We start from the raw sequence: 12981 nt of genomic DNA, 5'->3' as shown, positions 1-12981 counted from the left end.
ACCATCTAGGTTTTGGTGTATCTCTGGGTTCCCTTCAGTGTCCTGGGAATATTCTAGTAAGTACATCTGTGGTGACTGCTTAAATGAACTGCCATTCACAGACTTTCTCGAAGTGAAGCCATCACTTATGATTGATGGGTAACCTGATATTTTAAAATCTGCTGCATATAGCATGAAATAACGTCAATGAGACCATTGTCAAGGTCCATTGCCTGCTTTATTTTCTTTGAAATTTAACTTCATTATTGAAGCGTCGCTATTAAAATAATAGAAACCCAAAGCAGAAAATGCCCACAATCCCATCCCTAAATCTAAACAGTTTCACCTGTGAGTGTCACCTTCTAGATCTCGTCTGTGTGTCTATGCAGTTTGCAGGTGTCTGTGTCATGGAAAGCACATTAGCGTCTTCAGGTTCAAGCCTCCTCCTGCCACGTGGTTCCATTGCACCTGCCCTTTTATTCCCTGCCTCTCTTCCTTTTCCTTTCCCCCCCACTGCGCCCTCCCTCTTATCGTGTTAATTCGTGTTTGCCTATGAGTACATGAGCAAGGGGAAGTGGTGGGAGGTCACACATGCCCACTTTGTTTCCAGCTGGAGAGAAATCCATTCTCCTTTGAGTAAATCAGCATTTTCCCCCTAGGATCTCAAGGAAGTGCCTCCATCTGCAGCGAGCAGGGCAGCCCAAGCACGCTCTGCTCTGGGGAGTTGGGTGAGTTCCAGAAGGTTGCTCCCTGCTGCGGCCATCTCACTAGTGACTAACAGTTGGTTCCCCTGAGAGGGGGCCCTTGTAGAAGATTTTGTGATACTTTCAGAAAAAAACACATAGTCAATGAAAATCTGAGAAGTTGGGCTTTTCCCACGCAACTCTATTTCCATCTACAGAACTAGGTATTACGATCATTGGTGGCGGCTGTTGTTTTTAGAGTTGTTTGATAATCCTGATCAAATATGACACTTTTTAAAACATCCGCAAATAGATACATTTTCTTATGTCCTTCTAAGGGCACCGGAGATAATGTATAATATTAAGAGCACAGGACTTTGACTCTGACTAAATTCCAGCCCAGTGACTGCATGCTTCCAGCGAAAGGGAGGTCTGACTTCCCCTGTGTGTTGTGTCTTCATGTATGCTACATACAAATTCTAGGACTATTGCTTTGTGAAATGACGTTTTCTGAAATAATTTTCGACTAACTAGAAGTTGCAAAAGTAGTACAGAGAGCTCTTGGGGGTCCCCCAAAGATACCATCTTATGTAACCCTACTCCGTGATCAAATCAGAAAATGGACTTTGGCACAACACTATGAATACAGTTCTCAATCACAGACCTTATTTGGACCTCACCAGTTTAACTAGCCATTATTTAACAGAAATTTACTTTTCCAATATCGAATTTAAAAGAGGTATTCAGGGTCTAAAGAGCCATAGAATCATATCCAATTTTTATGAGAGAGAGCTTCTAAAATAAATTCAAGATCTCTATAATTTCATATCTTTGCACAGGCAGTATCTGAGCAAAGATGAAAACATGCTGTTCTTCTTTGCACAAAGATGGTGCCACAAATCCGTCACTGAAGGGCTCCTGCATTGATGAATGTTGAGTTCCATGTCCATGCAGCTGACCCTTTTGGTCCTGGTGTGTCCAGCTGCATGGACGTGGAACCCACACCATGGCACAGGGCCTCCCACTCTAAAGAACCCCTCCTTGGTTTAATATTCTACTGTCACCATCTTGAAATTCTTAATTTTAAACAAAGGGCCCCCAACTTTCATCTTGCACTGAGCCCTGAGAGTTGTGCAGCTGGGTCTGGGTCCTAGGAGTGGATGTGTGTCATTTGTTTGTATTCAGGGCATGGCCATGGCACGCAGGAAATCTTACTGGGTGTTCATGGACCCAAGACAGAGCTTGCAAATCTAATATTCTCATGTTCCTTCTTCACAAAGCAACTATGAAACTTATTCATGAATTTCTGCTATGAATATCTATAGTCTTTAGAATTACTATATCTTTAGTACAAAAATGAAAGGCAATATGACTGCAAGAATTTCTAGTTATGTATTTGCATCCTTTGGTGATTTATTTGAAATCAGAAAATATTTCTTTCATCTTTCTTTAATTTAAGGGTTATGGCGAGCTCTTTGAGTCAAGAGGTGCGAAAAACCTATACTCTACTCCTGTAAGTACAGATGTAGGTGTTACTGTGAAAAAATTTACCTTATTGTTCTGTCTAAAAGCTGTGGAAAGCCCTGAAAGTTGGAAATTTGGAAGGAAAGAGGTGATAAAAAAAAATATGCCCAACATCTAAACAAACTGAAGGAGAAGCGAATGTGAAGAGAGGTTGGAAGTAGTTAAAGCGCATTTATCCCGTGACTTGAGAGCATAAGAGCTTTTCAGTCCCTGGCAAATTTCTTTTGCTGTTGAGTTGCTAAGATCTCAATCATAGGCTGAGTTTTCTGCTGTGCTTTGTCACAGACCTATAGAAATTTTAAGCTAAGGGGGTCTTAGAAATCATCTAATCAATTTTTTTTTTTCTAAACATGTTTTGCAGCAGAATTCTTCTTTTCAAATGAGATCCTACAAATAACTCCATTGTAAATAAAACATCTAAGTACTAATTTTGTATGCATTGACATTAATAACAGATACCTATTACCAATAAAATAATGATTCTGATGTAAACAAAAGGAGGTTGAATGTTGTATATATAGTTTGCAAAATTATGTTAACTTAGCACTTAATTCATTGCCTCACATTATTATAAATTGGTTTTTAAAGTATCAAGAAAATTTTGATCTTCCCTTGGTGATCAGTCTTACATTTACCGCCACTCTTGGGTGCTGGCCTTGCACCTGCGTGAGCCCGGCAGTGAGGCCCCGGGTGCTTTGCTTGCCTCCAGGCCAGCCTGACTCACATGATTTCGTGGTGGGATTTGCGAGTCCCCAGGTAGCCACTCCTCCTGATAGATGCCAAGCCTGTTTCCTACCACTGTACCCTCTGCCCTTAGATAGCACAGAGACCCAGATCCACAGACATGGACCAGATGAGCAGGTGACTGCCAGTAGCCCATCATGGGGAACAGTGGGCAAGGTTCAGAGGAAGAGAAACTAAAATGAGCAAGGAGGGACAGTGTAATTGAGGGGGAGAAAAGCATGAATGAGGCTGTCAGCAGGAGCAAACCCTCCTGGCTGGGCTCACTCAGGTTCCTTCCTCACTGAAACTGTGTTTCAGCCCAGGCACTGGAAGGTCTAGCCATGAGAGATTGCGGGGCCTCCCTCTCTGCCCCAACACAAAGAGAGGAAACGTGAGCAAACTGCCCTGGGCCTGGCTCTTTACCTCCAAAAGAACTGTGCTGAGTATGCCCCATCTGTGCTGGGGCCACTGACACACAGAGGTTGCAGGGTAGGACAAGGGCTCTGCTGTGGTGTGAAACTCTACTGGTTTGCTTGCAGGCTTACCCAGATGCCACAGTGCACAGACAACTCCTGGCTCTGGTGGAAGGAAGGATGGCAGAGACATTGAATCAGGTAGGGAGGGCTCCCCTTGTCCTGTGCACTGGCTATGGGTTCTGCATCCCCACTGTGCTCCAGGCTTGATTTGGGGACACTTCCTCCTAAATCACTGTGTTAGTCAGCTAAGGCTGCCATAATAAAATACCATAGTCTGCCTGGTGGCTTAAATAACAGAAATGTATTGCCTCATGTTTCTGCAGGCTAGAAGTCTAAGGTCAGGGTTCTAGCATGGTTGGGTTCTGGTGAGGGCTCTCTTGCTAGCTTGCAGGCGGCCACCTTCCAGCCGTGTTCTCACATGGGATGGAGAGAGAGATACCAAGCTCCCTGGCATCTCTTCTTATTAGGGAACCAGTTCCATCATGAGGACTCTACCCTCATGAGCTCATCTAAACCTAATTGTCTCCCAAAGGCTCCATCTTCAAATGTCATCACACTGGGGTTAGGGCCTGAACATAAGAATTTGGAGAGGGAACACATTTAAGTCCATAGCAATCACTTTCATGGGAATCCTCCATCCAGTGCTGCTTTGCAGAACCCAACTGAAGACAGAATTGACACAGGACAGGCAAGCCCCCAAACTGGGGATTAGCCCAGGAAGGTTTTTGGAAAGAGTTCAAAGGTGAGGTGGTGGTGTTAGATAGCAGTCTTTTATTGAACATTACTGCTCCTTGCAAGGCAGGGCTAACTCGTAGGCAGTATACTCAGAGTCGGAAATGTATGGGATGTTGGCAACTGTATTTATACTCACTAAAACCCACTTTCAATTACATGCAAATTAAGTGGCAGGTTGATACAAACTGAGGGGCTGGTTATTTAGAACTTTCTAGGAAAGGGGTGGTAACTTCTGGGTCACTGCCATGGCATTGGTAAGCTGTCTTGGCACTGGTGTGAGTGTCTTGCACCAATGAGCAATGAGGGCAACCAGGGATCACTTTCGTCTCATCTGCTGGTTTCTGCTGTTTTTTGTTTTTTTGTGTGTTTGTTTGTTTGTTTTTGTTTTTTTAACTTCATCCCATCTGGACCAGATCCTGTTTTGGTCAGCAGGGTTGTGACCAGAAAACAAGGCCTGCTGGCCTCCTACCTCAGAATGAAGGGTCTTTTCCTGCAAAATTGTGAAAGAAGTAGTTTGACTGCTCTGAAGGGGTCTATTGGGTGAGATTCTGATTTTAGGCATATCCTGGAAGGTCCCTCAGCACAGCCACTGTGTAGTCCTGGGAAGATTGGAAAGCAGCTTGGGAGCTGGGCAAACCCATGGGCAGGTTTACACAGATAGGGCAGAGCCAGCCCACATGCTCATGTCATGGAGGCTCTGCATGACCCCTGCTTGGGGAAGGATGTACCGAGAAGCTGCCCGGGCTGTTCTGACTCTAAGCAGCTCCTCCTGTTGTAGGGCAGTGGGAACTCAGGCCTGTGGAATCATCAGCACAAAGGAAGACATAAATGTAGACAGTCTCCGTCAGGCTAGACTTATTTTTTTGACAAACACATGTATGATACTCACTTTGTTCTAGACTCTGTTCTGAGGACTTGAAAGATGTTAACTCTCAGTCTGCACATCAGCCTATTGGGGGAGGTGCTGTCATACACCTTTTTATAACATGAAGAAACCCAGGAACAAAGAAGTTGGGTGATGTGTCCAAGGTCACAGCCATAGAAAGCTCAGATACAGGCAACTGGGCTCCAGGGTCTAGCCACTGGGGGGGCTCATTAAAAGGCAGCAGTCCCCAGCACCAACTCAGTGGACCCTGCTGTAGTGGGTCTGGGGTGCACATCTGAGCCTCTGACTTGAGGTCCTGGGATCCTGTTTTGTGAAACACATTGGTGAGCCTGGACATCTCCTGCTGTGCTTGTCAGAGTGGATGACAGACAGGGCTGTGAACACTGTGGCCTGAGGAAGTGAGCCCAGACTGTGTCTGGATGTAGAGTCACTGCCTGGGGTCTCCCCAGTGTCAGCTTCCTCTGGTTCCTGTCACAGTCCACAGGTGGGAGCTCCAGCTCTGTGACCCAGTGACAGCCCCAAAGATGCTATAGGCTTGGCCCCTTCTCACTCCCACTCCTTAGCCCTGCACAGTGGGTGCTGTCTGGCACCTGCTTCAAGAGAACACAGACATCTTCTCTGAGCCTAGAAGCTTTGTCTAAAGCCAGGCAAACCAGGCCCCTGCAGAAGGGGGCTGTGTACCCACAGAGTCAGGGCTGCAGGGCACTTCCCCAGGCCCTGACTGCTGGTGAGGAAGATGAAGGATAAGCTGCGGGGAAATTTCCGTGTGTCTCTCCCGAGCTGACTGTAACCTCCCTGAGGGCCAGGCTGTGTCATTACTGGTGATGACACAGGGGTCACTGAAGAACCAATGAAAGAACCATTTTCACTATAACCCGGTGTGGTAGATGAATCCAAAAACGGAGGCTCAGACAAGTTGCTCCAATGGTAAAGGCATGAAGGACAGAGCCAGAAATGGGGCGCAGAGTGGCCGACTACAGACAGGCCCACCTGATCATTGAGCAGCGTCAGGGAAGTCTCCTCTCTGAGCCTTAATTTCTCATCTACAAAGTAGAGTTGGGGCGGCTCTGCTACACTCTCGGGTGAAGCTTTGTGCAGACGAGATCATGTCTCTACATAAAACGTAGGTTGTGGTGATCATGACATAGTATCCAGCTTACCCATTTTCACATTTGTGCACACACACGTGAATGCGTGTCCATGCACACGTACCGCTCATGCCAAGTGGACCATGTGGACAGTATCGCAGGTCCTGCCTGGCTGAGCAGGAGGGGGATGTGTTCCAGCTGCGGGCCCCCCTCCTCCTCTGCAGGGAGGGAGGCAGCTTAATTCAATAGAAGCTCAAAGCTCTGCTTGGTGGTGTGAGAGGAGGGAACACCAGATTAGAGGGCCCTGTTCTTTCCTCGTGAGCCCTCTAACTTGGATGGTGGTGTATGATGAATTATTGATCTGATGAGGCTTCCAAAATTGCTGAATCAGGGTGCAGACACCCGCTGTTCTGCTGTCAGCCTGGGGGTTTTGAAGTTGAATCCACCCAGTGCAGCCCCCACTGCAGATTCTGTCTTGCTCTGCACACACCATGTCCGTCGCTAATTGTCTATTCAGCTTCACTGCAAGGACGTGAACAGACTCCTAACACCTAGGCTGGAGCTTGTGTATCTGCTGGTTTTGCTGTAAAAACTTTCTTTCCTCCCGCTGCCCCCAGCTCCCCCATGCCATATGGTCAGACAGCGACCACAGTCCCTGAATAAGCAGACCCAGTTAATGGACCAGATGTGCAGGTGAGCGTTCCCATGCTTCCGGTGGGCACCAAGCCTGACATAGCAGTAGACTGGGGTGGGGAGACAGCATTTCCCACTGAACAAGGGCCCAGGCAGGGCTCTTGAGAATCAGAGGAAGCTGGAGACAGCTTGTTACAGTCACTGGGCGGGCCAGGGCGGGGGGCATAGTTAAGAGCTTGGAAGCCCAGGGGTCCCATCAGAATGGGGACATGCATGGGGTCCCTGGGGTCCCAGAGCTGCCCTTTCCAGGCCCTCCCCACCTCCCACCTTTGGCTTGAGCCCTAGGACTCCGACTGTTTTCATGCTCTACGTGAGCTTACCCTCTCAGAATTGCTATCAGTAGTGACGGGTTAGACAGGCTCCCACTAAACCCATTCCTGCCAAGGTCTGTGGAACTGGCTCTGGGTTCAGATAGCACTCTCTACAGGTATTAGAAGGGAAACAAGCTAAAACCCTCCTCCCCTCCTCTCCCCTCCCTTCCTGTCCCCTATTTATTGTATCACTCAGGCCAGGAAAGTCTTCACAGAGAGATGACTTGGGTCCTGAATGCTGAGCTGGAATTTGCTGGGTGCAGATTGGCAGAGGAGGACTGTCTAGGGTTCTAGGCAGAGAGGAATGAGCAGATACGAAGCCTAGGAAATGTTTCTGGGGTTTGTGCAGAGGGTGGACCTGAGGCAGGAGAGGCTGGAGAGAGGAAGAGATGGTGAGAAGACGGCTGTTGGGAGGGAGAAAGCCATGACAACCCTACAGCAGGGCGACTTCATGCGCAGAGCAGGTACCTCTGGCCCACGTCAGAGATCAGGGTGGGTGTCGAGCCGGAGCCTGCCCAGGGTCCTCCCACCCTGTGGCTTTGCCACCACTCAGAACTGGAAATGAGGCTAGAGGACAGAAAGAGCGAGAATGGAGGCTCTTGGGGAAGTTTTCACAGCCAGGTATGTGTTCCTGACATCCCTATTTCATCAGTCACGTAGCCACATCTAGCAGAGAGGCAGGAAATGTGATCTTGCTGGGTGACCAGAAGAACAAGAAATGAGTTTAGTGAACTCCTTGCCACTCTTGCCCCAGTGAATGGAGACAGGGACCTATCCTCAGGCGTTGGTCATGGGGCTGGAGGAGAGGGGACAGAACTAGGAATATGGCCGAGCATTTGAGAGGATGGGGCAGGGGAGAGGTGGCGATGACTCTAGGTTTCAAAGTTGAGCAGCTGGGCTGTTGGGGATGTCCTGACTTAAGCCAGGCTAGAGTTTCATGAACTTTGGTTATTCTCACACGACTGTCACACTTGTGTTTAACCCACTCACTATTATGTATTTAATGCATTTCTGTAAAGCAGCTCACATGTTAATTAGCTTTTGGCTTTACAATCAGCTATGTAATGGTATTTGTGAAATCATGGAGTTGGTGTGCTTGTTATTATGTTTTGAAATATACGATAAAATGGCCATTGACTCAAATAAATATGTGTTCTGATACCGCTGAAATCATCTAATGCTGCAGGGGTCAGTGAACTTCTTATAAAGGGCCAGAGAGTAAATCTTGTAGGATTTGAAGGCCAGTTCCCACAGCTCAGCCCTGCTGTTCTGTGAAAGCAGCCACAGATGATACACAAATAAAAGGCCTTGGCTGTGCTCCAGTAGAACTTAATTTACAACAATAGGTAGTGTGGGGCATTATCCCCTGGGTTTTAGCCAGCTAGCCCCTGTAACAGGGGGTGCACACTGCACTTGGCAAGCATTGAGGGAGGGGCTGAGGGAGGAGGAGATGCAGGTTGTGGGCAGAACCACAGTGGTTTCCAGGGTGTTGAGTCTGAGGTCTCTGTGGACGTCCTCGTGGAGCTGTTTGGTTGGAATTCTGGCTCTGGATGTGACCACAGGGAGTGTCACAGACAGAGATGGTGATTGGGACATCACCATTGGTTAGGGATGGATGAAGCCATGGCCTGAGCGTGAACGGGGAGACTGGAGGGCAGTGGTTTGAGGAGCCATGTGGGTGAGACAGGGGTGGCAGGAAGCAGTGGCTGCCCTTTTTTGGAGGGAGGCTGTGAGGTATGAGCGGATTGAAGGACAGACCTGAGCACATCTGTGGGTTGGAAGAAAGGAACCCACAGCAAGAGGCCAGGAAAAGATGAAGAGAGAGGGGACACTTGTCCAAACGAAGGTCTGGGGGGTCACGGAAGGGGAGGTGTCCGGAGCACAGGACAGGGAGGGGCTAGCCTGAAGAAATGAATCTGCAAGAGGGTGGGAGTGGGTGGGAGGTCCTCCTGAGGGCTCCTGTCATAGTCCTGGGGCGGCCACCAGTGTGTCACAGTTCCCTCTCAGACTCTAAAGTGTGATGTCTCCCCTTAGCCTGACTGCCACTTCTGGGACTGTACGAACTCCTGTGTCAGCTGAGGACATGGGGCCTGAGTGCCGTTCCTACTGCACTGAGGTGTTCCTCGAATCAAACCTAGAGAAATGAGCTGGGTATGGAAGCACATGGCATTTACCTTCTCTTTCCCCAACTTTTCCCCAGAAACTCCATGTTGCCGACGTGCTGGAAGATGACCCCGGCTACCTACCTCACGTCTACAGCCAGGAGGGGGAGTGTGGAGGGGCCTCATCCCTCAGCTCTCTGGCCAGCTTGGAACACGAACTGCCGCCTGATTTGCTGGACTCTCTGGGTTCAAAAGCGACTCTGTTGGAGGAAATATATTCAGAGTCAGGTGGTCCTTCCTAAAAAAATGTGTATTTTGGAGAATTGAAATAATTCATGGAGGGGAATCACTATTCATGGATTTTTCCCCTCTGCTCTTCTTTTCCCTCCTTAAAAAAAAAATCACCTTCTAGTCCTAGATGAGGACACACTATTAGTTTGAATTAAATGCTTTGATATTCTGAGACCAGCCATCTTGAACCAAAGCAAAACCACAAGTTGTGCTTTTTTAAAACTTGATTTGTCATATTTTCTAGAGAAACTTGAATTTAATTGTGTTATTCTTAGCTACCACTGGCAGCCTAACTTTGAGGGTAAATGAAAATATAACCCATCGATTACCCAGCCACTTGGGAACAGCAGGTAATACTGAAGAAAAATAAAAATAGATTTTAAAACATTATTTACATTTCTATGATTATGATTCTGCTTCCTTGTAAGGGAAAACTTAGGTAAATAGAGAAATGTTTTCTATAACATTTGTAATCAGTATTTGAAGTGATTTTTTTTAAAAAAGCATTGATCCCTATTCACTTTTTGATTAGATAAATAGATAAAATATGGTATCTTGAGAGAAATGAGTATGCTGAAAGATTTATAAACAGTATACTCTTTAAAAAATGAAGAGCTGACATAATTTAACTTGTATGTGTTACATAAGTAAAAGAGTTTAGGAGCCTTTGAATGAAAAAGTTCTGATTAGATTTTATCTTTAAACAAAAGCACAAAATTTAATTGGTTTTTACTTGTCCACTTACTGCTAATGTCAGTTTCAGGGGAGGAAATGGTTTCTTTTAAAAATCTTAATAGGGAGACGTATGCCCTAAAATAGTCAGTTTTCTAGTCTGAGTAATAGATAAGAGACTGACTAAGCAAAGTTTAAAATGCTATTAGGCCACTTTAATGCACATATTGAATATCTAAAAGTCTACAGCCATATAAAATTTTTATGTGATTAATGAGCAAATGTTCTCTCTCACGCCCTGAAATAAATCAGTAGAAACATGTTTGCTGTTGAATCAACGAAGTATTATGTTAAACAGTGAGTTCCAGCTCACAGTTAAAACGTTCTCCTTCTTTTTGAAGAAGCTGTGCAAATAATTCTTTTAAAGAGATCTGGACTTTCTTACCTGGTTACCTCGCTCTTTCTCTGCTTTGGAAAGCTGAAAAAGAAGAAAAACCACATTTAAAGCGCTGGAATGTCTGAATGGGACGCTTGAATGTGTAGAACAGCTATATTGATCCTAGCATGACTCAGAGGACAGTCCAGGACATTTTCTGAGTAATTCAGGATAAAAGTCATTTTTTTTTTAAGAAAAATATATGTGTTTGGACAACGAAACAAAATAAACACATTATTCAATTGCCTTCTTATACTTACCTCTTTCATTCTGTTCCCTGTAGATTTTTAAAAAATTCTCTCAGGTTTTAAAACTTTATTATTTTATTTTAAATAATTGACATATAATAATTGTACATATTCATGGGGTACATAATCATGTTTCAATACATTTACAGGGATCAAATCAGGGTAATTAGCATAATCATTGGCTCAAACGTTTTTCATTTCTTTGTATTAGGATGTGGCATTCAGTATTCATCCCCCTTCTAGCTATCTAAAACTATGTATTATTGTTAACTATAGTCATCCCATAATACTATAGAGTGCTAGAACGTATTCTTCCTAGGAATAATTTGCTGTAATTTTGTATCCTTTAATAAATCTCTCCCTATCCCTCTTTACCCCTACCCTTCCCAGCTGCTGTATCCTCTGTTCTACCTTCTACTTCTGAGATAAACTTGTTTTTAGCTTCCACATATGCGTGAGGACATGTGGTTTTCAACTTTCTGCTGCTGGCTTATTTCTCTTAACATAATGTCTTCCCACTTCATCCATGTTGCCATAAATGACAGAATTTTTTTATTTTAGTGGCTGAATAATATTTCATTGTGTATGTATACCATACTTTCTTCATGAATTCATCTGCTGTTGGACAGCTAGGTTGATTCCACATCTTGGCTATTGTGAATAGTGGTGTAATAAACATGAGATGCAGATGTGTCTTCAAAATACAGATTTCTTTTCCTCTGGACAAATGCCCAGTAGTGGGATTTTTGAATTATATTGTAGTTCTATTTGTAGAGTTTTTCAGGAACCTCCACACGCTTCTCCAAAGTGTCTGTAGTAATTTACATTCCTACCAACAGTGTATGGGTTCCCTTTACTCAGCATCCTCACCAGCATTTGCTTTCTTTATTTAATTTAATTTTTTTTTTTTTGAGACAGTCTCACTTTGTTGCCCAGGCTGGAGTGCAGTAGTGCAATCTCAGCTCACTGCAACCTTTCCACTTTCTGGGTTCAAGCAATTCTCCTGTCTCAGCCTCCCAAGTAGCTGGGACTACAGGCACGAGTCACCACGCCCAGCTAATTTTTTGTATTTTTAGTAGAGATGGGGTTTTGCCATGTTGGCCAGGCTGGTCTCGAACTACTGACCTCGGGTGATCTGCCCACCTCAGCCTACCAAAGTGCTGGGATTACAGGTGTAAGCCACTGCATCTGGCCCAGCATTTGCTATTTTTGACTCTTTGATAGTAGCCATCCTAACTGGGATGAGATAATACCTCATTGTGGGTTCGATGTGCCTTTCCCTGACCATTCATGATGTTAAGCATTTTTTCATATATTTTTTGGCTATTTTATGTCTTTTGAGAAACATCTGTTCAGATCATTTACCCATTTTAAAATTGGATTATTTTAATTTTGCTTTTGAGATATTTGAGCTCCTCGTGTATTCCAGATAATAACCCCTTGTTGGATAAATAGTTTGTAGATATTTTCTCCCATTCTGTAAGTTGACTTTTCACTCTGTAGTTTCCTTTGCTGTGCAGAAACTTTTTTCATTTGATATAATCCTATTTGTTTATTTTTGCTTTTGTTGCCTATGCTTTTGAGGTCTTATTCATAAATTTTTTTTCTAAGACCAATTTCCTGAAGCATTTTCCCCAAGTTTTCTTCCAATAGTCTTATAGTTTTGGGTCTCACATTTAGGTCTTTGATCCATTTTGAGTTGATTTTTGTATAGGGTGAGAGAGGGGAGTCTAGTTTCATTCTTCTGCATATAGATACCTACTTTCCCCAGCACCATTTGTTGGAAAGGCTGTCTTTTCCTCAATGAATGTTCCTGGTCTTTTTGTAAAAAATCAGTTGGCTAAAGATATATGTATTAATTGCTTGAGTCTGTATTCTGTTTCATTTATTGATATGTCTGTTTTTATAGTACCATGCAGTTTCAGTTATTATAGTTATATAGTATATTTTGAAGTCTGATAGTGTGATGCTTGTAGCTTTGTCTTTTGTGCTCAGAATTGTTTTGGCTCTTCAGGGCCTTCTATGGTTCCATGCAAATTTTAATATATATATTTTTTATTTCTGTGAAGAATATCATTGGTGTTTTGATAGGGATTGCATTGAATCTGTAGATTGCTTTGCATAGTGTGATAAT

At 44.6% G+C, this 12981-nt stretch overlaps 1 protein-coding gene across 6 annotated transcripts in view; it reads left to right on the top strand.

The window, feature by feature from the left end:
* Positions 1-10846, top strand: part of CDH26 (cadherin 26) — a 69158-nt gene extending 58312 nt beyond the window's left edge. For all 6 annotated transcript variants that reach the window (XM_073005471.1, XM_073005478.1, XM_008012433.3 and 3 more), the window contains 4 exons: positions 639-707; positions 2122-2175; positions 3449-3523; positions 9299-10846. In XM_073005471.1, coding sequence (XP_072861572.1) covers positions 639-707; positions 2122-2175; positions 3449-3523; positions 9299-9502 — 402 coding nt within the window. In that variant the 3' untranslated portion in view covers positions 9503-10846. The remainder of the gene's footprint in view (positions 1-638; positions 708-2121; positions 2176-3448; positions 3524-9298) is intronic.
* The last annotated feature ends 2135 nt before the right edge of the window (positions 10847-12981 follow it).

This window comes from Chlorocebus sabaeus, chromosome 2, assembly GCF_047675955.1.
Source record: "Chlorocebus sabaeus isolate Y175 chromosome 2, mChlSab1.0.hap1, whole genome shotgun sequence".
Taxonomy (NCBI): Eukaryota; Metazoa; Chordata; class Mammalia; order Primates; family Cercopithecidae; genus Chlorocebus; species Chlorocebus sabaeus.
Note: the sequence above shows the minus strand (reverse complement) of the source record. Positions and strands in the feature narration are given on the sequence as shown.